Source organism: Labrus bergylta, chromosome 17 (genome assembly GCF_963930695.1).
Source record: "Labrus bergylta chromosome 17, fLabBer1.1, whole genome shotgun sequence".
Classification (NCBI taxonomy): Eukaryota; Metazoa; Chordata; class Actinopteri; order Labriformes; family Labridae; genus Labrus; species Labrus bergylta.
The window spans coordinates 10,986,633-11,010,736 of NC_089211.1; the positions used below are offsets into that span (position 1 = coordinate 10,986,633).

Sequence of the window (24,104 nt, forward strand, 5' to 3'; positions counted from 1 at the left end):
ATGCTACGTCAATTGACAGCTTTCATCTAAACGGTTGATTCCTTATATCCCACCCCTTAAGCTATTAATGCTCATCAAACATATCAGTGAAAAACTCTGACTAAGCAACTTATTGGCTTCATTGGCTCTCTTACAAGATTGCTTAATCAATGTTTTATTCACAGTAGTTTCACTTGTTGGTCAGTACTAAAAATGTAAAACTTTAAGGAACCAAGTAAAAATGTATATTTTTCAGAACTGTCCAATACTTCCTACCTGGTTTCTGCTACAACAGCAGGAGCAGCAGAGCTGGTGACTTGAATGGGGACTGTAGCTGCTGGTGCTGTTGGGACAGTTTCAGAAGGGGTGGGTGTAGCTCCCACATTAGGCAGAGAAGATGCAGCAGGAGCTGTGGGCATAGTGTTGTAATAGGAGGTGGCTTCTATCCCGGGGGGAGGCGGGGCCAAGCAGAACGTTCCATCAGGAAGCATGTAGTAGCCGTAGTACATGGCTGTTGTAAAGAAATATACAAATCATGACATAAAACTCTGAAAATAGCTTTAATTCTGATGAATGAAGAACGCTTACTGTAACAAAATGAGCACAAAGACTGCTTCAAACAAAAAAAACATTCATCACACAGTCACAGCCCTTCAAGAAACAGCTTTGAGGTGCAGGCTTTGAGGAAGGCACAGATCAAAAAAGTGTTTTGATTTTATCTGAAATGATTGTGCAATCATCACAGTTGAAGGATGATGTACTCTGACATTTCAGAGTCTTGTTGTGACAACTTTTCTATTTCACTTCAGTGAAGACCGTCAACATGCCAGGCACTTATTTGATCTGCTAATGCTAATTAGCGGTACACAAAGAAGAACAAAAAAGATCAACCCAGATGAAGCTGTTAAGGATTGCAGCAACTCCTCAAGAGCCTCCATGTTGTCTTCAAAAGCAAATATTAATGTGAGCTATTTGAAGAGGCTATCTATTCATTTAAAACAAGAGCTCAGTGAAATCTGAACGAAATTCAGTTCATCAAATGCTTTTAGATTAGTTCTCTTTTTCACGTATTTAAAAAACAGTTTCAAATGAAAGAGTTAAGGCTTTGTGAAAATCTGCATTCAACTCGGCCACGGCAGTTCAGGTTGTGTTTGTCAGACCTCAAATGGAAATTGCATGGTGTGTAGCATAAGTGCTGTGTTGGGCTTCTGTCACTTTGTAATGTGTTTGTGTAATGTATTGTCCTGTTTGTGTCTTGCCCATTATACCCTTTATGCAGTAATCAATTCAAATTAGCTGAAGGAAGAAATTATAAATCTTAATGTGACCTCTGATCTTTTTTTTACGAGTGTTTATCTCTTTATTGAAAAAAGAGAGCAGGGAAGAGAGAAATGGAGGGGGATTCAGGGACACTAGGACAAAATAAATTGTCAGTGTCAAAGTGGAGACAGTGTGATATTAACACATTAGTCACTGAGCTGTCTGACTTTGATGACGCATCCAATTTTCTCCAGACAGGAAAATGGAAACACAAAACAGAAGCTTTCATTTTCAAACTTTGATGGAATGTGTAAAGAGATAAAGATTTGAGATACGCACATGGAGGTCCAAAGAGCCCATTTACTTTAAGGATTGAGCACATAGACATTTTACCTAAATTGACTTTATTGTTGCAGTCAGCTTGTTTCATTTGGAACAGCTCTTGTAGTAAAAATTTGTGTAATCCTCATTACCTAAACTACATTTAGGGAGGTAATCCAGAACAAAAGAGGTAATGAAGCAGTTTATGATCCCTGCAGCGGATTAACATAACGGCCCAGTTGTTAAAAGGCTTAATCTGGGCAGCAATTATCCAGAATTGGTTATCCACATTTTTGCTATAAGATCCAGGTAAACCAGTGGTTTTTAAAGGTCACTTTACTTTTCAACAAGTTTAGATTAGTCTCAGAGGTCCCCAAAACATGTCTGTGAAGTTTCTTGTTATAAATCCACTCTGATCCTGTATTTGATCACACCAATAAACCCCTCTATTTTAGCCCTGCTCAGAACAGGCTGTTTCTGTGTTTGTAACTTTAAATGCAAGTGAGCCATGTTCTTCCTCTGGAAGGGCTTGGGTGACTTGGACTTTCTTGCACCATACCCTATTGTTTAAATTGAGAAGGCAGACTCAGTGGGCCGAACAAACACCTAGCTGTGGGACTGTCACCAACCTGTGGGACTGTCACCAACCTGTGGAAGGGATTACAGCCCTTTGTGATGTCATGAAGGGAAAATATCCAAACAGACTGTTTGAGCACACATTTTCTGAAAAGTGGAGCAGGCAAAAGACAGAGAGGATTGACTTTTCTCATAACTGGAGGGGTTGTAGATGGACTAGGGACAGATATTAGTGTTAGAAAACCATAGTGAAGTGTATTCCCCATAATATGTGACCTTTAAAGAAAAGCTGGATAGGATACAAACATTCGAAGATTACCAGATATGGCTCTACATGTGACTTCATACTTTGTCTAGAGGGGGTTCCAAAATCCACCCAAACATAAAAATCCCGACAGTTGCTTTTGATTGAATATATAATGGTAGATATGAACAGCTATGTGGTGACATTTTTTTATGTGGACAAAATGCTTTATATTTTTTTAAATTCTTATGTCTATCTCAACTAGCTACTACAACCATGTCAGAATGGCGTTTTGGAAATATGATCAAATGAGTTCACATAATGTCTCCAATGTCATCATCATTGTAATAATGTTGTTTCGATTTTACTATATATTAGATTTTATATATACATGTTTGTTAATGTTTGTCCAGATTATTTGGACCTCAATCTCTCTCAAAAGTTTTGAACAAAATAAATTCGGGATTTTATTATTATATAACTAGATTTCCTGATACTATACAATTCTCTCAACCTTTATTCTTTTTTACAACCTATTCTCTCAAGATTTGATCCAATCCCATGGCTTTAATGTGATCAGATTATCTTTAAACAATTAGGCTCAGAAAGTGCCAAATAAAAACGTTCAAAAGACGAGAGAAGGCCTCTCAATGCTACCAGTAGACAAATTAAGAGCTTTAGGTTTAAGCGACATATCCAACAGCATTTCACAGCAAGGTCAACCAGAACCAATTTCCTTACATCAACAGCCCTATTTCTGATGATGGGGTCAAAGAACAGCCGTCTCAGGGACTAATTATTTGATATAATGGAGCCTGGTGAACGCTCAGTCAGTCAGGGCATGACCGTGATTTTCTTTAAGCAGCTAATTCATAGGGGATGAAAACATAAATAGAAACATTTCTTAAGCTGCCCTGTAATGAATCAAGTGGGGTGGTTGTGGGTGGATATGACTCATCATGAGTGGATGCAAAAATTGCCTCATATAGATGTCCAAAATCAGAATTTATTTGGGTGTTTAAAGGGTAAACACCCAATGGTGAGGTGTTCAGTTATTTTAAAACTCAAAGTTTTTTAAGGTTATTAAAAGTTGTTGATGTTGTTTTTCCTTCTTTTTTTTGGGGGGGGGGGGGGGGGGGGGGGGGGGGGGGGGGCGGCACAAGCATCGAAACTGAACTAATTAAAAAAACAAAGCCAGGTATTGTTTTATTTTAACAGTAGCCTACATATATTTTGTAAAGTTGGAAATTATTCCAATATAAAGTATATTTAGATCATTGGAAGTAGATATGATAAGTGAGGATATTAGGGGTAAAGAAATGATGTTCCTTTCTTTGTATGCTTCATGCACCCCAACCCAACCCCCCTGCATTATGGGGCCCCAGTTGGGCAGCCCCAGTCAAAAAAGTCTGGATACGTCGCTGCTTGTAAAACAAATGCGCTTGAAGCACATCATGTTACTTTGTCCCTTAACGGGACAGAGGGGGCAACAAGTGCGGGACATTTACTCAACTTTCAGCCGCAGGTTAAAGTCAGACAACTTCTTAACTTCTCAAGGAAATCAATCTTTCCTTTATCGACCACTTCACAGTGACTAACACTGCTTCTTCTGAGAGTCACATCTGATTCTCTCTCTCACTCTATTTAAAGTCAATGTAGATCACCCATCGACAAGCTCTCTCTTCCTCTGCTATATCATCAAAAAGAGGGGATTTTCTTAAACAGAATCAAAATCACAGTTTTGTGAAAAAAAGGATGTATCCTATTGGTAAATTTTTTAGAGAGCAGCATGCTTTGTGCGAATGTGTCAATTAAAATATGAAAAGTCACAAAAGCTGACTCTGTATCATAGATGAAAAAAGAAATATATTTTGAAGAAGCTGTTAAATATGGTACATGAAAAGGAAAGAGTTATCAGTTCTTCAGGTAAGAGGCTCTGCCAAAATTCATATCCCGGCGCGGCGTCTGAGACGAACCATAAAGGATGTGTGTCAGTCAGTGTGATTATGTCGAAGAAGAAAAGTCGCTCTCAATAAGAACAAGCAAGAGCAAAGCAAAGGCGTTGCTTGGGACAGCGAAAAGCATAAAAGATGCTTATGCGTTGCTACAATCAAGCATAAATTAAGGAAATTCCACAAATAAATATTTTGTGCCCTTCTTTGTTGGCCACCATTTCAAATTAATGGTAGGCGAAACACTCTGCAAGAGTATGAAGCACTTATGTACTGTTGTGTAATCAGAAATGTGACTCTTAGCATTACGTATTCCACTCAGTCACTTTCTTTAATTTGTAACACCTATCGTTACTTTTTAAACACACTGTCCCTTTAATGTTATATACTGTACACTATTTCTAACACACTTCTGTCTTGTTTTGATTCCCTGATGTGTTGGTCCTGACTGAACCTGCAGGTTGTCTTTTATAATCCAAATGTTGCACACACGTCCAATGAAGTCTGATCTGAGCCAGAACCCTGGTAGACTACTAATGGTGCTCCGAAACGCTGGTTCAGGTTAAGTCTTTTTGTTTTAAGAAGGTCCCCCAGAAGAAAAAAAAAACCTTTACTTTAGTAATATACTAGGGTCAGCATAAAGTGTTAAGGAGCCTTATTGAGCGACCACCAGTGGAAAAACAGAGAAAGCACAAAATGGTCCACAAGGAGGTCAGATGGAAGGTTTTTGTGGTCTAAAAACTCTCTGTTGTGAAAGTCAGTTGTACCACATGGCAGGGAGGCTTTTGTATTTTGTTACTGATATCACCATTACTGAGCTCAGCTGTAGAGAGAAAACTTGGCTTTGCAAAAAAAGACAACAGAGGGAAATGAAGAAGGAAAGACATAACAAAATAATGCACACCAGATCTGACGGGCAATGAAAATGGAAATAGTGCTTATAAATTTCACATGACTTTTGTTCTCACACAAGAAGAAAAAAAGTAGGTCTATACTCACGGTCTGCAGAGTACTGTACTTGTGTAGTGGGTGCAGGTGGCTCTGGCACTTCCTCTGGTTTGGTTTCCACTACCGCAGCAGTGCCATTTCTTTCCTGTTGGGCTTTCCGCACAAGTGCTGCCAGAGGATGGTCCGGGTCCATTACTTTAAGAGGCTGCAAGAAAGTAAGACCAGTATGGTAAAAACAATTTATCACCCCACTGCGTTTGTTTTAGTAAAGGAATGCTTAAGTATACGAGATGAGATCATATGCACATTTTACAGAAATAATTGAATACACAAAACACTCAAAGCTCTCTGCAAGGCGATGTTTAAGCATTATTCTGCAAGTTGTCTTGTGTGCAGCATTCGTCCTTGGCGCAGTAGAGGAGATATACAGAATCTAAGACTAAACACCATGAAATATGAATCATTAGAAGAAAATTAAAGGGGATGATTTGAAAGGGAAATCTGTCTTGACAGGAGGCGAATGTAAGACAGCTTGCTACTTAAAGAGGCTCATTATGTTTCTTCAAAAAAATACATTCTTCCATCCCGGCTACTCTGCCAAAGAACTAATGGCTGCCCTTACATGGCACATGAAAGCACAAACTGTAACAGCACGGAGATAGAAGCAGAACACGGTTATTAGACCATACAGTGATGCAAAATTGGCAGTACATAAATGTAATTCACACAGAGATGCAGTTGTACCCTACAGGTTAGGAATGCAATGTACACTCAAAACACAGCTGAGCATCACCCTGTGTGGCCATACACTCTTTGGTCGGTATACTATTGACATTACCTTCACCAGCTCTTCCAGGCGAGAGCACCTTTTAGGGGCAAACAGGCTGGGATGGAGGTAATTACCGTCGCCATCGTCGTCTGAATTGTCAGAGTTGGAGTCTAGAGAGAGAGAATTTTAAAGTAGAAAACATTTAAGAACTGCTTCCTCAGTATGTTTCTTGCAGTTGTCATATGTTCTATTAGTCTAGCTTATGCACAGATCTGATGTTTCTGCATTGATTACAGTACATAACACTTATTGATTTTTGTAAATATAACGTCTGTGTAGGTACATGACACCCACGGATTCAATAGGTGCTCTCTATAACTCACCCTGAGACTGGTCTTGTTTGCCAGCGGAGGCAAGGTTGTATCGACCTTCTTTCATGGCTCGCAGGATGTGTTTGTAATAGGGGTTCAAGTAATGGTCAAAGCGGAGAAAGTCAAACTGGGAGTTTCCAGACTGCTTGGCTTTCAGCACTATCTCAAACTGAGCCCCCTGCTGACTCACAAAGTTGGCCGTCCTCTCGATGATGTTATGGGTCTTGATGGTCGCTGGCTAAGAAAGATAAAAAGCAAGACATACGTATAAACATTTTAATCTAAACATTTAATGCAGTTTTTGCACTTAATGCAATTTTTCAGCGTACAAACACAAGAAATATTTCATCAGAAAGATCCCGGGGCAAAGTGATACAACAAGTGAGAGTGAACCTGACTGCTGCATGTAACTTAAAGATGGCAGTGCAGAATCTATGATTGACTCTTTGTAAGCCATTTTGTCCCCAACGCATTTTCATGTCAGGCACTCCGGTGTTCATTTTGGTGACATTAATTCTTAAAAGTACACAGGGGAGTTGAAATAGCGAAAACAAGAAATGGTCCATTATTCATTCATTATTTTTCCCCTTGGGTGCGTTCAATGATTAATCATTGTCATAACCTAGAGAGAGTACAGAAAAGTGAAGCAACCTTCCAAATAACACCCTAATATCTTGTCAAGATGCCAGTCATCATAAAAACAAACTTTTGTGACAAAGGTCAAAAAGAGGCCAGTGTCGAACAAGTTCGAGACCATTTATGTGTTCTAAGCTTGCAAGGTCTTCTAGTCATGCAAGAGCAGCCTGAAAGTAAACACGCATTATTAAGAAGAGCGGGCCTCATTCACTAACTGTTCTACAGAAGAAATGTGTTCTTAACATCCACTTGTGTAGTTTCCAAGAAGATTCTGAAATTCACATTTTATTTCTGATCTGGGATTTGTTCTTAGGTAAGAACAGAATCTATGGACACTCAAGAGTAGAGGCCGACCGATTAATCGGCATGCTGATAATATCGACCAATATTGGAATATCAAGTGACTATTAGAATCAGTTCATTTCATCACAGATATTAGAGATGCACCTATCCACTTTATTTCAGCTCCGATCCGATCCGATTCCGGATTGTTGTTGGTGTTATTTGTAAGGCTACACAAAACTGTAGTAAAGCCGGAATTGCATTTGCTGGCTTCATGTACGAACAGTTAGCAGCAGCAACAACTGTCAGCTTTTCAAAATAAATATTTTAAACCGAATTGAAAGAGTTGTACTTTTGATCACATAGAGGGAGCTGTTCCATCTTGTCTGAACGTTGTCATGGAGACGACTAGTTGGCACTTACAGTTTAGTCTGAATGTGAGACTGTTTAAAGTGCCCAACAATCTTTCTTGATCTGTGATGTGGATCTGCACTATCAGTCTGATATCCGATACGTTTATTACGTCAACATCAGACCTGGCTAGAGATGGGACCGATCTGATTAAATATCAGTATCATCTCTATCTGATATTACTGGATTAATTCAACAGTGAAAGAGCATTTCATTTCAGAGCGTGCTTTATGGATTACAACAAGCATTATTGGAGCGTCATTTGAGTAGTGATATGTCAGGGCTAAATTATTGGCTTTCATGTTCCCCAACTTTTTCACCTGTATATTTTAAATAATATATAAATTTATGATTCAAGGTATTTAACTTTTATTACAATCATTCAGTGTTTGGTCTACACTGCAAAATGTTAAATTGTGAATACAGACTAAACACTAAGGGAACTAATTTAATGTATATTTGTTGGAAAGAATGTGCTGAAGAACAAATCTGCCACACACACACTCACAGCCGCCACCTTTAGAAAGAATGTAGCGTCAAATCATTCTAAAAAAACGACAATATGTAGTCGGCGTGTCTCTTCTGTTTCTGACAATCCTTCCCCTCAGATTTGAGATCAAACTATCAAAAGGCCTTTTTCAGTTCATCTGGTGTGTGCTCTCCTTTCTGATGACACTGTTCTCTGTGTAAATGATGTGATCCAAAGTATCTTGTTTAGTATAGAATATGTTTTATAGCCACTACAAACTTTACTAAGTATAACAAATATATATTTTTATTTCACTTTGAGCAGCACTACCTCCACGTCAGAATGACGGAAAGTATTTCTTGTATTTGGAGTCCAGTGGGAAATCGTTTTTAGATTTTATTTTGAGCATTCCTGACTTTTATTTACTTTTCTTTCCAATCCTGAATTACATCTTTAGGTGCACATTGCCCATATATGGACATTAGAGGCGAGTTCACCATTTGTTAATTACGGTAAGAATAAAAATGGCATGTGCATCCTGCTAACAAGGAAGAGACATTCATCATTTGAAGGACACAGTAGTGAACAGTTCAACAGTTTAAGAAAAGGATTCTGTATCTGCCTTTGAGTATTATTAGGAACTTTTTTATGAACATATTTTAAAAAATATTAAGGAGATGTTGTGAATGAGGCCCATTGATCTTTGCTCTGTCAAATGCACTACAAGTGATTGAGGGGGCTTATTTCAAATCTGGTCTGGGATCATTGCTGTACAACATCTCCCTCTGTTCACATATTGGTTTTAGTTTTGAAACCAATGTTGGATTTCTAGCCGAAGAAATGCTTTACGATAATCTTAACAACAAATATATATGTGTATGTATCTATATAATAAAAGGGATTGCCTTTGATGCAAGTTTCCGTCTCCCCCAAAAGCCTGCCTGTCATTTCCCATTTCCCGTTATTACTATGAAAGGAAATGAAAAATCCAATATAAATAGTCCTAAAAAGTAATAATGAGAAATATAGCACACTGAAATGTAGTCAGAGAAAGAAAGAGATCGCTTCCCAATCTAGGGAGTAAACACTAATAATATATGCATAGCATGTACTGCAGCAGCTATACAATGTTCTCTATACATGAGGGTGTTTTGGCTGTTTTATACCCACAATGACATATACTGTATGCACATTGCCAAAGACAACATTCAAGCTTGTCTTTCTTCTCATGCATAAAATCAGTGGAGCTGGAGGAGGCGAGAGTGAGGGGTTCTAGATGAACACTGACCAGGACTGAAGGGAGATAGCCTCGCACAAAAACAGCAAATAGAAAAAAGCAGCAGCAATGCATTGGAGCTGGGGATCGAACCACCAACCTTACGTTTTGAGGGACGTCTGACTCTACCAACTGTACCACAGCCACCCAATAATCCTAGTTACTAGCTGCTTTTTGTTATTAGCCAATAAGAAGCTTTATTTATATGCATAGAAGTCTATTTTTTCAGTCAGCACTGTGCAGTTTCATGTGTTCTACTGAAGGTTAACTGATGAGTTGATTTATTAAATACTGGTTAAACAGAAAGTGAAGTATGTGAAAATTTCTAAAAAAGGATCCTTCTTTTCAATTATGTTTCGAACCAAACATTTCCGCAAAAAAAGAAAGAAGGTAAAACGTTGAGCCAAATCTTCACAAATTGTAATAAGTTATGGTTTTCTTTGTCTACCATTAAAACTAATTATCTGAAGTTTATACTGTTTGTGCAGAAAAACACTTGAGACACAATGAATTCTGGGAAACTATGTCCTCGGACCAATCAACTCAGTCCCTAATGATTGCTGTTGTTATTATTCTGGTCTGTTTTTATAATATGCTGTGTTTAGGCCATCTGTGATCAACATCCCAGTGTTCATGGTTTAACCTCTCTATAACTCAATTACAGAGAAAACGTATATAAATTGAAATTCTCCTGTTTCTGCATGCCTTCACATCTGTTTGTCACTGTATGTAAATGAGCTGTGCAGGCTTCAGCAGGGCCTGTCTCTCAAACCGAAGATATTCAAAACATCCATTTATGGTGAAAACTTGTGAGATGAGGAAAAACAGTTTCTATTAAGGGACGTATTCTTCTTTTGATGTGTCATATAATTAGACTGTCAGGGCTTGACATCCGTACAGATTTTAACATCTTCACATTTGACTTGTCACCAAAGGTTTTCTGTTACGTTGTCGTCCTTCGAGAAAAAAAATATAGTACACTTCCTGATCTTCATATTTTAGACTCAAGCCATCATAGATTGTTTTCCTTCTGTCCCACATAAGCTACACAATGTTTTCTCTGGCTATAAAACTGAAAAAAAGATGCTATCAACGACGCGACATTTAGTCTTTTAATAGATTCTACCTTCATAGTTGATCCAACATCTTAACAAATAAGCTCTTAGATCAGGGCAGAGCAAAGTGTTCACTATCAAGTTCTGAAGTTCTACTCTCAGTTGACAGCACATAAAGCGCCTGTCTCCAGCATCTGCAGGCGCCTTGATCCTGTGAGGTTATGGATGCCTATGTTTGCAATGTATGTCAGAAGAAGTCAGGATAATGTGGGAGAGAAATCTAGGCAGCGTGCACTGGGTATTATTATTTGATGATTGCAGGGATTCAAGCAAAAATATATACCGTACATACATATTCTGAGTGGAAAATCTGAACATATAAAACAAGTTCAAGTAAAGGAAGTCTACTTTAAATATGTACAACACTGAAGTATAAACACTTGCAGTTTAGAGGTTAAGTTATGACACCAAACCGCTTTTTTTCTTTCCATATGTCGACTGAGAATATAAATGCAAGAATAAAAAATGGCTGAAATCAGCCGTATTTACAGAAGTCCCAGTTTTATCCATGTGATTAGAAGTAATAAGAAAACAGCTGACACTAAAGTCAGTACCTTTTCCTCATTATATGGACTCTACATGTTTCTGGTATTAGGTAGGAACTATTTTTTTTGTACTACACAGTCTTGAAACCAACTTTCATTATGAAAGTTCAATATCTTGTGTTTTGATTTCAGTGCCATCGACATCAGTAAGCCGACTGGATATTGAGTACTCACAAGTTCCACATCAGGAGGGATAGTGAGCCCTGGGGGAGCAACGAATGGTTCCTCACTCTCCTCAGGCTCGGCTTCTTCTATGCATAGGGGGAAAAATATGGAGAATAAAAAGATGAGATCATGGCTTCTTAGTCATTTGTGACAAAATAAAAATAAAAACACAGCTGGGTATAAATAAAACCCCGAGTGCGTAATGACTCAGGATTTATTCCTCGTGTTTAGAACATTTTTAAAGTGAGCGAACCAAATGACCCTCCCCCCTCTCAAAATCCATCCGCCTTACAGATCCATCAAATATACTTCAATCTTCATGTTTGATCTATAACTGCTTTCAATAAAAAAAATTAAGGTTTTGTGGGAAATCATAACCTTTGTAATGTTGTACTGTATGAAATGTGCACAGTTATGAAGGAAACAAGCCACTTTATTTAAGGCCTTGCATTTTAAAGGGGGAAAAAAATCAGCTGTTTACTTGACGCTTAGCTTGTGTTCTTGTGTTGTGAGGTCTGTCGAGGATACAGTTTTAGTAAGAGCCTGAAAGACACACAGTGTCCCTGAGTTCATTCATCTTATGTCACGTCTCAACTCCAATTTAGTGTCCAAAAAGTGAAAGAAGACGAGAGCTCTTAATCATCACTCTGGTTATACAACAGGATTTATATCATGCTTAAATGGTGTATATTTAAAAATGCTGCTATGGGCTTAAAAATGATCAATCTTCACAATTTATTGATCAATATGTGTTTAATCTCTCTTTTTAAAGGCAGTCACGTTTCATCCCCATTTATCATTGTTCTTCCTTCAAAGCTACAGCCAAACGCTGACTCAGCAGCTTGACAAGAAGGTAGTCTGCTTTCACATCAATGACACAATGAGACAACTCATAGTCCCAAATATATGGGATTACATATTTAGGCATTAGAGTGGTACATTTCAATATATTCAGCTAATAGATAAACTCAACATTCAAATCATGTTGTTTTTTTGACAGGAGACGTAATTAAAGGAGGAGAATTGGAAAATAGTTTGACAGCAATATAACAATGAGATCTAGATTAGTCATATTGAGATGGGTAACAGATTTTAAATCATACTGCAATTAACCTGCGGGCATATTTGTTTTCCCCTCAGGAACTATCAATAGTCAGAATGATTTATTTAGACTGGGTTCATTTGTCTCTGGATCTATCTGTAGAAACATTAAAATTTGAATAATCTAATTGTGCTGGAGGCTTTTTCAACATTTTAATTTGTGACAAATAACAATGTCAAAAAGAGAATTTAAACACTGTTCAACTATTGAGGACCTTAAAGGAATACTTCACCCATTTGCATTAAGCTTTGTATCATTAGAAACCTGGTAGTATTTTTGAATGGTCGTGTATCCCGCCCTCATTTTCCCCTGAGATGGGAAATCTTTGTATTTTTAAGTCTGAAAAGGAGCTTCTGATGACGTAAAAATCGTCATTTTGCATCATCGGTAGCTGTTACGGTTACCTGGGTGAAACTACAACGCTAGTTCCTCATATTTTTGACCACTGAAGCTACAGACCTATCACAGATCAGTGGGTGGGAACTCACTCCCAGACTCAAAACTTAACGTCCGCCATATTGCTTGGAAGCTATGCTAACAGGCTCTATGGAGAAAGCTGATAATGGCGAAAAAATATAAATATAGCGGCGAGACGATGGCTGCCGACAGGCCGGTCTTGTGCTGTGGCTGCTGCGGCTGCCGCGACACAAAGCCAGCCTGTAGGCAGCAGCCGTCTCGCTGCTATATTGCTGGCCACCGCTGCCAGCACAGCAGCCGAGACATAAGGCCTGCCTGTCGGTGGCGGTGAGGACGAGGAGCCCGGGCCGGCTCGAGCTGGGGCTGACTGGTAGTGTCGGTGCTCTCACTGTTTGCCTATGGACACAGAGTCTGTTTTCTGCCAGGAATTTCCAAGATCAATTCTGGAAGAAATCTTGGAATCAGTTGAGGAAACGGCCTTATGTGTTGAAGTAAATAAGTCTGTATAAGTTTTTTTATTACTACATTTCTACTGCTTTATTTTTGGAGAAACTGTAACTATCGAATTTCCCTCTGCAGTTAATAAAGTATTTCTGATTCTGAAATAGAGGGCCTTAGTGGGAGTGGCCTGTGGTGCTGTGCATTCTGGGATTTGGTGTCTTTCATCCACATGAGCCATAAAGACACTTTCTGCCTTTTCTCGGCCAAGAAGGCACCAATTTCAAAATTTATTTCACATTTCTACTACATATATGACCCAATGTCAATACAGATTCATGTTTCAACAGGTGAAGTATCCCTTAAACTGTAGCAGGGATTCAGTTGAGAGTAGCTATAAATGTTCATAGCCTTTGTGACATGACCTTTATTGACTCACTCCCAGAGGTAAAATTGTGATGGCATCATTAGATTTAGCTGATGTACTCTGGACCCTGGACTCTCTACCGCTCTACAATCTCCCAAGAGACAGACATCAAGACGGCTTAACTGTCAGGGACAGTCTCTCCCCGCAATCTCTACATCAAATATTTAAAGTTGCAGGAGCGTATGTGTGTGTGTGTGTGTTAGTGGGTGTGTCAACCAAAGTGAACACAGTTGTTCAGGTGATTAACATTCGAAATGGAAAGCCCTCCACTCACAGCTGAAAACTAAATAATCTTTCCATGGTCTTATGTCATTGATTTTAAGCATTATTTTGAGTGTGTGTGACATGTTCAATGTTTGATCTGCGGACTTTGAATCTGCAGATTGTCTTATGGATGTGAACAGCAAAGAAAAAGAAGAATTGGACCAGACAGAGCTGCTGTGTTCTTCACATTCAAGTTATTGTGGAAGTTGTCTTAAGTGCCCAGAAGAATTTTTGGCAGTCAACAACTAACACACAAATACTAAATTGTAAGACTAGGAAAAAATGTTCTACATTTATTTATTATTTATTAGAAGACAATTTTTCTTGTGTTCCTGGTCTTGTCATACTATGACTAAGAAGAAGAATAACTGGGATAAATAAACAAAATAAATTAAGAGTGCATATTAACTTTAACTCAGTTTCTATGTCTGTCTGCTGGCTTTCTTCACGTTCTACAATATGTCCCTTCAAAAACAAAAATAAATCCCAAACTGTTTTTTTCTTCTCTAAATTGGAACTAATTCATCCAGGAGTAGCTGATAGTTAGCTTAAGCTTCATCTAAGTGCTTCAAAATGGTTTGAATCTTCAATACTTTCCCAACCCAAAGTCCCTACAGACTGAGCTTCTGCTGCCCATACTAAATTAAGTGTATGTTTAGTTGTGAGTGTTGTGAGATTGATGAACTATACATTTGAACGTATAAGCAGGTTTGAGAGTGATGCGAGTTCTCACCATGTTCCCTGTTGGCATCCTCCTCCTCAGTGGGCTGAGAGGGGTCATAGTAGTCAGCGCTGTATTTGAAGGCCACTGCGTTGTAGGTGCCTTCATCAGCCAGAGCTTCACTCAGACGTTTGTACTCCTCCTCTATGGAAAACAAGAACACACCTTATGGAGAACTATTCAAAACAAAAACAAAAACAAATCCTACAGCTGTACACATTTTCTTTCTATATCCTTCTATCACTGTATTGCAGACAACGAATACCATCTGGTAACAACTTTGGACACTACCTTTACATCTCAATTCATGCAAATTTCTCAAATGTTTAAAGGTTAGTTTTAGGATTTTTCTTTTCATTTGTTAAGTTTGTCTTCTCCAGCTTTTAGGGTCCTGAAAACTTAGCAAATTTGTCAAAATAAGGAGACCAGAAAGAAACGTTTTTGTAAGTAAGCTATTTGTGGATTGATGCCAAAGTTAGTTTTTTTTTTAATGGTGTTGGCATTATGGTTACATAATTAATAACCCTCGTAGTCAATACTACTTTTGTAAATATTTTCAGAATTAAAAATAAATAAAAAATAGAGGTTAATTCCCTCTCTATATCAGAGTCTATTTGACTGTGGGACCACATTCTAAAATATGAAATTTTACTTGTACACACAAACTGGTCAATATAAAGTCTTACTAGAGGCTCCATAACTACACATGCTTGCTTGGCCCCAGACACCATCCCCCCTTCCCTATTGAAATTCATGGCGAACTATATCTTTAATAAAAGAAGCAAGGGCAAAAATCCCACTAAAACTATCAATATTTCTAATGCTTTGCCTCTGTCCTTTCAGTGGACAGATGGGTAATAGCCTGAGTGAATGGGGTCAGGCCTCCAAATTCAAGGGTAACGCAGCCCGGGGGGATGAACCGTCTGCAGTGAATGTGTGAGTGTGTGAGTGACACAAATCATTAGTTGACTCATTCTGTAATGTCAGTTTGGGCATAAGACACCATACTTCACTTAAAACTGTGGCGTTTTAATTCAATGGCAGTCATTAAGTGTGTCTTTCAGAAGGGTGCTTTATCATCAAAACAGCCTGTTTCATTAGAATGTGAAAAAGGGAGTGAGACGCAAGTATCACAGAGTCTAAAGTGATTTCCATAGAAATGGCAGCTCCTGAGCTCAGAATCAAATCCGGTCCTTTTAATGAGACAGAAACGCTGAACAAGCCACCTCTGTTGAGGATGTGAACTGGAATACCAAGATTTCAGTGAGAAACCTTGACTCTATTATGTAGCAATTGTGAGATTTGCCACTCATCCGTTTGTACAGACAGGCTTGTCATATTAGTGTTAGTCTGTGGGCGAGGTGTGAAAGCAGGACACATGGGCCTGAAACACTGACAGTCGGTGAAAAGAGCCAACAGTTGAGCTCTTCAGCAGCAACACTGACAAAGCTCTATAACGATGATCTGATAAATTCATGTCACAAGTTTAATGAGCCATTAGTAATTGATGGAACATACGTGTCAAGTAATTTGTTAGAGTCAAAATATTTAGCCAATAGAAAAATAGACATGTGGCAATGTTCAGTATTTAACATTTAAGATTTACTTTTATTGATCCCCGCAAGGGGAAATTTCAGTTTTCACACTCTGTAAGTCATGAACACACACACATAGGCTGAAATCTTCACACACAAGCAGAAACAGGATCCTGTGGACATGCACTAATGGAGAGAAGGCAGAGTGACAAAGCGGCCCACAGTCGGCGCTCCTGAGCTGGTGGTGGGGAGGGGGTTTGGTGCCTTGCTCAAGGGCACCTCGGCAGTGCTCAGGAGGTGATCTGGCACCTCTCCAGCTACCAGACCAACTCCATATTTGATCCATATTTGGTATTATATCAGCACAGATATCCTGAAACAACTTCTAAGCCTTTAAGGCACATTATTTAGTGCAGAGGTCATTCCTGCTGTGAATTTAAATGGTTATCTTACAAAAAAAACAAAAAAAACAGGGAAAGGTATATTTACAGAAATCACACTTATTGTACAGAGTAACAATATTTCTTTTAACATGATTTCTGTCACATTTCCTGTTAGTGCGTTCACACTTGGAAGTAAACTCCTGAATAACTTGTGATATTTCCAGGAGGAGCTGCATGTGTGAACGCAAACAGCCAAATTTTTCACTCGGACTTCACCCTGATGTGAGAACACAGCAGGATATTCTCCAGAGAATTCACCTCGAGCCAGTAGGAGAGGGTTGTTACGTTAATGTCCTGTGACTGCTGCCGGTGCATAGACTACACAGAACACCACAACCTCTGTGCACGTAATTTAACAGCTGCACTATGTTTTCTGTTCATCAGTATGTTCTTCTCCGATCTTTTGTTGATAGATTGGTTCCGTTGGACTACATAGCATTGAGATAAAGGCAAATATTGTCATTATAGCCTCGAAAACCCCCCCCCCCCCCTGTTTGAGAGGGATAGTCTCCCAGTGTGAGGTGCATATGTGAACTGCCAGGTCAGGAGAATATCCAGAGCAGTGCTCCCGAAATTATCTAGATACTTTTCAGGAGTGCATATATGTGAAAACGGCTTTTTTAATGTACCTTTACCCATTTCTAATTTAAGTACTATAAGTTGCATTGCCATGGATTGTACAGGGGATACCATGCTATCCCATGTCTTGTTTAAAAGACATGTAATGTATGCAGAGGGTCAGCACCTTTCTGTGTCTCAATACCTCACAGCTTCATAATATAATGGGATGAAAGATGCTAATGACTGGTGATTGATGGAGCTACAACAATGCTAATAGGATACATGAGCATCACTCAGCCACTAGGGGCAGATTCATATTCACAGGATACATGATGTACTTATCAACAGAAGGTGTGCAACACATACAGAATAGAAGACTACATTCACCAACGGCCCTGTTTGGAGAAGCCTGCAAGAGTATCAAAACAGAAGCTAACCACAGTGCCGCTGTGGACAGAGTCAACAAAAACAGGTTCTCTCAGCCATTAATAAAGGTCTGCATAACCAAATATTCAGTTTTTTTTAAATGTAGGCCATATTGGGGCGCTGGTGGCCCAGTGGTTAAAGCGCGTGCCCCCTTTGTGGAGGCTGAGGTTTATTTCCGACTCCATCCACTGTCCTATCTCCCATAGAGGCACTTAATGCCCAAAAAATAAAATCTTAAAAAAAAAAAAAAAAAAAAATGTAGGCCATATTTGAAGATATTTTCACTGCTTCACCTTTATATCAGACAATATGTTCTTGTGCATACAACTGTCCTGTATTGCAATGAGTTCCATCATGCAATGAATTATTGTGTCCGTCTGTGGTGTTTGTGTCAAACATAGCCGTCGCCAGCACAGACTGAAATCAAGCTCACTTTCCTGAATACATTTTAATTGTTGTAGGCTTGAGCTGTTGTCGACTCTTTAAACGGAGGATACCGTTTTTTTTTAAGTCTTGGAAAATAAGCCTCCCCTGACAGAACATAAAGACAGCTATTCTATTTTTAATAGATTTAGACATACAAATAAAACAATAAAGACACACTGTGTTGTGTCCAGGTAATAATGACTTTAAACTTCTGCTTTAGGGAATGCAGTATACTAAATGATTCTCCTGCTTTTTTTCTTCAGTTTTAAATCATCTATTTGATTGGTTGCCCACCTTGTCTGGCTTCTTCTTCCAGCAGGTCACTGTGCAGAGCCAGGTACCTCTCCTCATCGCAGAGCGCCTCGATCCTGTCCTCTTCCTCTGACAGCTGGTAGGAGGTATTCCATGAACCGCTGTCATACTCTGAAAGGTCATGTAAGTGACCGCGCCCATCGTATCTGTTGGATGATAAACAGGGTTAGAGAGAAGGAAGTCAACAAAGCTTTTTTATACAAAATATCGAACTACTTACCAAGGGGAGGCAACCTAAAACCAAACTTTACAGTCATGACAATGCTCTCTGTAAGTCTGACAAGAGGGAGTATTCTTGTAAAATACTACAAGTTGTCAAAATCTCTTAAATACTGTCAACAGCTTGTAAGTGTTAATGGTGCTGTCATGACACCTAACAACGAGCTTTCTGCTGCTATTTCCTTTCTGGACAAGTGTAACAAACCAAAAAGGCCTATATCACCAAAAGACAAAAGCAAAGAAAAACAAAGCAACTCATCTCTTACCTTACAGGGTTCAATCCCCCCCCCCCCCCCCCCCCCGCCCCTGTAACTCTCATCAAATACATCTGCAAAGAAAGTTACATTCACACAAACCCGAGTACATAAATACCTATCCGTAAGAACCCAAATGGACGACATTTTCCAAGGTTCGTCCCTCTACGCCACCTCTCAGTTGAAGTTTCTTCATGAAGACAAAGAAATGGGGTGCTGTTGTTGGCATTCAGGGTTTGGCAGGACCCCTTAGCCTACCTTGCTGAGGGGGGGGGGGGGAAACTGGGTTATGTGATAAAGACACACATACAAAGGCTGTACACATGAATCACAAGTCAGTCCACTGCAGATCAAGAAGATTCAAAAGAATAACCAAAATGTCTGAAAGGTTTAAGTAACGTACTTCCGGTTTCTGCATGGAGGTAGCAATAAAAACTTTACGCCGTCACCTGCAGCAACATTTTGTAGAAATCCTGCAGTCAAATTGAAATGTCTTGCCGGATGACTGAAGCGTAATTATTTTTCCCCATTGTCATCATTATATTTTGAATCAGCTTAACTGCAGTAACTTCAGTGTTGGTGAGAATTTGCTCTGGGATTACTGGGTTTAAGCACAGTATAATAACACCTGCAGTCCTTGTTTTGTGCATATGGTAATGCCGATGCCAATTTTTAAAAAAAGACACTGAAAATATAAAACACGGTCTTTTGTCATGCCCTTCATTTTTACTCTCGTCAACGAAACGTAAACTATGCCTTGAGATAGTTTCCAGAGGAAATTCTTCCAACATGCCAAGATGCAAATCCCACTTCAGGGTAATCCATGAAGTCTTGAAGGTTTTGAATCAGTCATTGTTCAGCCCAGAGCAAGTTAAGAAGGCACACTACACAACTCAATGCAGTCACTTAAAACCATTCTGTGGGTCATGACTTTTATTTGTTTTGATGGAAAATACAAATTAGTCCACACTGGTTGCATTAGACTGCAGTAGTTTTGCTGGTATGCCTTGTAAATGTGTTACTGGGTGATCTTTGTTGGTCCAACAAGCTAAGACTGGCAGGGAATTGTATCTTCGCATGTTTTTTGTTTATTTTTTTTTATACAACTTCAGATACCATTTGTTGTCAGTTTAGGATATCCAAAAGCAAAACAAAACAAAAAAAACACGGTTAACAGGCAAGAAATCACACATTCATTGTCACTTGCAATAATTTCCAAGCTTCTGCAAAACAAACTCCATGTGGTCCCTTGCATTTGGAAACAGGCTAACGGACAGGATAGATGGTTAGCATAATGTTTCAGTCTAAGTTTTGTTCAACCGACCTATCAATCATGATGCTCTTGTCCCCCATCCATGGGATAAGGTGATTTCCATGCTCGTGGTACAGAGCCCTTTCGTCGTCTCGAAATACTTTGCAGGCATAGCCAAACACCAAGAGGTCGGCGTATTTATCACTGTCACTCACATCCTTCTTCACAGGTTTGTTGTTGTGGTCTCTCTTTGCAGCTCCGCGACGATGCATGTCCCACGTGTTCGTCACAACAATTACTTTTTTTTTTTGCAAGAGACGGGCAGTGACAACGCACGGTGAATGTGTTTTTGGTAAACAAATGGGTTACAGGTGGTCCAAATGCTACAATATTCCGTTATGTAGTACCCCAGAACAATTTTTTTTTACGTCCCGTCGGTCGCCATGTTGGAAATAAGTAAAATGCAGCAGTTCAAACCGGTCCGCACTTTCGACAATTTGTCTGCGCTATTAAAAAATAATAGCTGTTCGCCATAATTGTTTGAAAGTATATGCATAAACATATCGCGAATTATGTTGCTATTTGAATTTAAAAAAAACGTCAATGTCAGTCGTTTTTCACCTGGTTAAGATGTTTTTTTTTCTTACTTCTCTGGAATGTGCTTGTAGTGAATGAACCCTTCAGTCTACACACACCGTGATATCACAGCAGACCACCACAGAAGAAAAGTATGCCCCGTCACATTGCTGCATTTATTTATAAAGAACATTTTAAGAGTAGAGATAATTTACGAGTGGCAGTTTGAAGCTGTAAGAAAGCTCGTTGGAAAATTAAAAAAAAAAAAAAAAAAAAAGACATGCATAACTCAATAAAAAAAATTAACTCAAAGAAGAAAAAAATAAATCAGCCTAGATAAGTTGGAGGTAATTAGTACAGGAGCAAATTGCATTCACTTTTTTTTTTTAAATTAACAATTCATTTAATGTATGCGGAAAGGTACATGTGATATAGTCTAAATGTATCTCAGAACAGTAGGCTATAGGCTATGGATAAAAAGGGTAGGCCTACTCTGATGTTGTGTTGAGAGTAACATTTTAATCATCTATTTGGAAGGTGAAAGATGAGTTTGGAAGAAAGGTTAAACAGCAGCAGAACAAGCGCGACTACATTTTGAAAAGTAAATGTTAGCCTGGACATTTTTTTTTATTTTCACTAGCCTATACTATGCCAGGAGTGGCTAATCAGGAGAACGGGGAACATGCCCTGGCTTTAGGGCAGTGAGGGCCGATATGCAGTGATGGGGGGGCTTTTTCCAAAAAGCCACAGTTCAGTATGTAGTGCAGACTTTTCAGCAGGGGGTTTCAGTTGACTGAACCCTCGTGGTCACTTAGTAATGAACAGTAGGTCCTAACAGTATACCGAGTGATCATCCAGTCTGCACTCATTGTTCAAGTAGCTATTCACTGAAGACCAGTAGCTTACTTCTGAAAGTATGGGCCGAGCACGTTTTGCCTGGGGGAATAATGTAGGACACATTGTGCAGTTTCAATCTTTGGCAGTTCATCCAAGTATCGGCTATTCTCTGCCCACGATTGGCATTAACACAATTGAACCATATGTGATCAATCTCCCTCGCTCTGTAACCCTCACATACATGTTGTTTTTATTTTTATTTTTATTTATCTTATCTATTCTGTTTAATGTGTATTTTTGAGCTTTCTTGTCTGTGCTGCTGTAACGCCCAAATTTCCCCTCTGGGGATCAACAAAGTACTATCCTATCCTATCCTATATATACATACATATCCCACCCATATAAAAAAAACATGAGCCCACAATACAGTTTGATATATGACATATGCAGCTCAGGCTAAAGTTTAAAAGTTTAAATGTCTTCTGTCCTTACTTAAAGGGGACTCGTTATGAAGTGCAATTGCAGTAGGTAAAAAAGTATTTTTAAATCTGTCCTTTTTGCAGCTTAGCTGCTGTAGCCTCCCACTAAAAACACTCTTTTGTTCACACACAAGATTGTGTAAGGGATGTTATTGTCCATAATGTTCAACAGTTTCTGTATCATCCTTCATAATTATGACTATCCATTACTGAATTTGTTAAAATAAATGATAGTTGTCAACCTATGCTTAAATGCGCCAAATTGGAAATTAGATTTTTGATCAAATACACAAAATGTAACAAGGCTGTAGAGAATAGTTCACAATATTGACTTACAGTATATCATAGGAAGGCTAACATTATAACTCCAGTGAAATGATGACAACCTGTACACCTCCAGGCCCCTGAAGTCTGTGAGGACCAAAACCTCCCGCCAAAAAAACAGTTTCTTCCCCTCCGCTGCCAGCCTCATTAAAAATGCCCCTGCCCTCCCCCTTCAGAACACAGACTGTCAGCCAGCTTCACAGTCAGAGAACATTACTATAATGTGAAGGCTAAAGTCAAATTCCTTGTATGTGTGAATGTACCTGGCAATAAAAAGTCGGATTCTGATGTGAACTAAAGCTGGCTGGTCTGAGCTATGAAACTCCCAGGAAAATAAATCTGCTGTCTACAATGTTCAACACTGCACATTTTGTTTAATTATATTTGTATATATTGGTCATAACTTCAATTCCCTGTGCTTTATTATTTCTTCAAATACTCTGCACTTTGGTTCTTCTTACTTATTTCTATTAATATTTCTGTTTTATTCCATATTTTAAATGTATTTCTAGTTTTTCTACTGCTGTATTGTCCATGCAAGCCACTGCAACGACCACACTCCTGCACTGGATTAATTAAGTGTTTCTGATTCTGATTTGCAACAGAATTGGATGTAGAGAAGGTTTGGTCTAGATTTTGATTGTTAGTTAGTTTTGTGTCTGATTAAATAGTACACTGCTGAGGTATTCGTATTTCAAGACAGGTACAGGAGAGTTAATAGGCTCTTGGAGATGAAAAAAAAAACATTTCAAAGCCTTGCCAGTTTTGTTCACATCCTTTTCAATCATATCTCTGTCACACAAAAACCTCCCCCAATTCTGGCAGCACAGACAGTGGAGTTGGAGTTGTCCATTGTTTTCTTTGATGGATTCATTGTAGCCAAACTATATTTGGGAATGAATGTCACAATAAGGAAGACTTTGGGGAACATTTTTGTTATTTTCATTTTTTATTGGATTTACTGTTTTCTCTTGCCATATTGGCAAACTGGATTTTTCTATTTGCGTATTTTTAAACAGTTTTCATTTACAACATACTCCCCATGGATATCGAGGCTTGGTAAATTATCTGACCCACACAACAACCAAAAGAGAGGCATGAAGAAGGGTTTGAAGTGCTCACATCAATAACAAACACTTTTAAACTTACTTATTATATGACATCATTTAACGGCAATTGGGGGAAAACTCAATTTGGCATCAATCAATCAGCCTGTATTTATTTATTTATTTATTGATATAATTTACACAGCATGAACAAAAGGAGTTCACCATTGCTGTAAGAGTAGCTAAAAGTGAGGCAAAACGGTGATGTTTAATCATTTGAAATATGTAAGTGCAGGAGAAAAGTAAAATTCAAGTTAAGGAAAAAACTAATTCCTTGAGTCCATGGGGCAGTACTGCACTTGACTTCTCGTCTTACCTGTCTCCATGAATGAGTATTAATAAAACACCTTTGAAGACTCAGTCAGATTCTACCAGCACTGTTAGCTGTGTGATCCTGCACACTTTATCCTTTTTAGGCCAAAAATAGTCAAAGAATGAATTCACAAAACCAATTTTCACATGCAAGGTCATTTTATTTAATTGTCCCTCCACACATAGTTAAAAAAAAATACACCTTCTTAGGTAATAAACTTGGGTCAGAGAGGACATTAGATCAGAACTAGAAACACATGGCTCACGTTTACTATATTACAAGCCTCTCGGGCCCTTTACTGACCAATTTTGAAAAATAAAAACGTTAAACTTGCAACCAATTGCAATTGATCT

The 24,104-nt window shown here is 38.7% G+C and overlaps 1 protein-coding gene across 5 annotated transcripts in view; it reads right to left on the minus strand.

Moving 5' to 3' along the window:
- Nucleotides 1-20,567, minus strand: part of sfswap (splicing factor SWAP) — a 57,015-nt gene extending 36,448 nt beyond the window's left edge. For 2 of the 5 annotated variants that reach the window (XM_020644314.3, XM_065965591.1), the window contains exons 1-8: nt 20,189-20,567; nt 18,374-18,537; nt 14,701-14,832; nt 11,329-11,405; nt 6,433-6,658; nt 6,119-6,219; nt 5,332-5,485; nt 256-490 (exon numbers count right to left, since the gene is read on the minus strand). In XM_020644314.3, the coding sequence (XP_020499970.1) occupies nt 256-490; nt 5,332-5,485; nt 6,119-6,219; nt 6,433-6,658; nt 11,329-11,405; nt 14,701-14,832; nt 18,374-18,537; nt 20,189-20,388 (1,289 nt within the window). In that variant the 5' untranslated portion in view covers nt 20,389-20,567. Of the gene's footprint in view, nt 1-255; nt 491-5,331; nt 5,486-6,118; nt 6,220-6,432; nt 6,659-11,328; nt 11,406-14,700; nt 14,833-18,373; nt 18,538-18,982; nt 19,127-20,188 lie in introns of all 5 variants that reach the window. The other 3 variants (XM_065965594.1, XM_065965593.1, XM_065965592.1) reach the window with 3 other exon arrangements.
- Between the last annotated feature and the right edge of the window lie 3,537 nt (nt 20,568-24,104).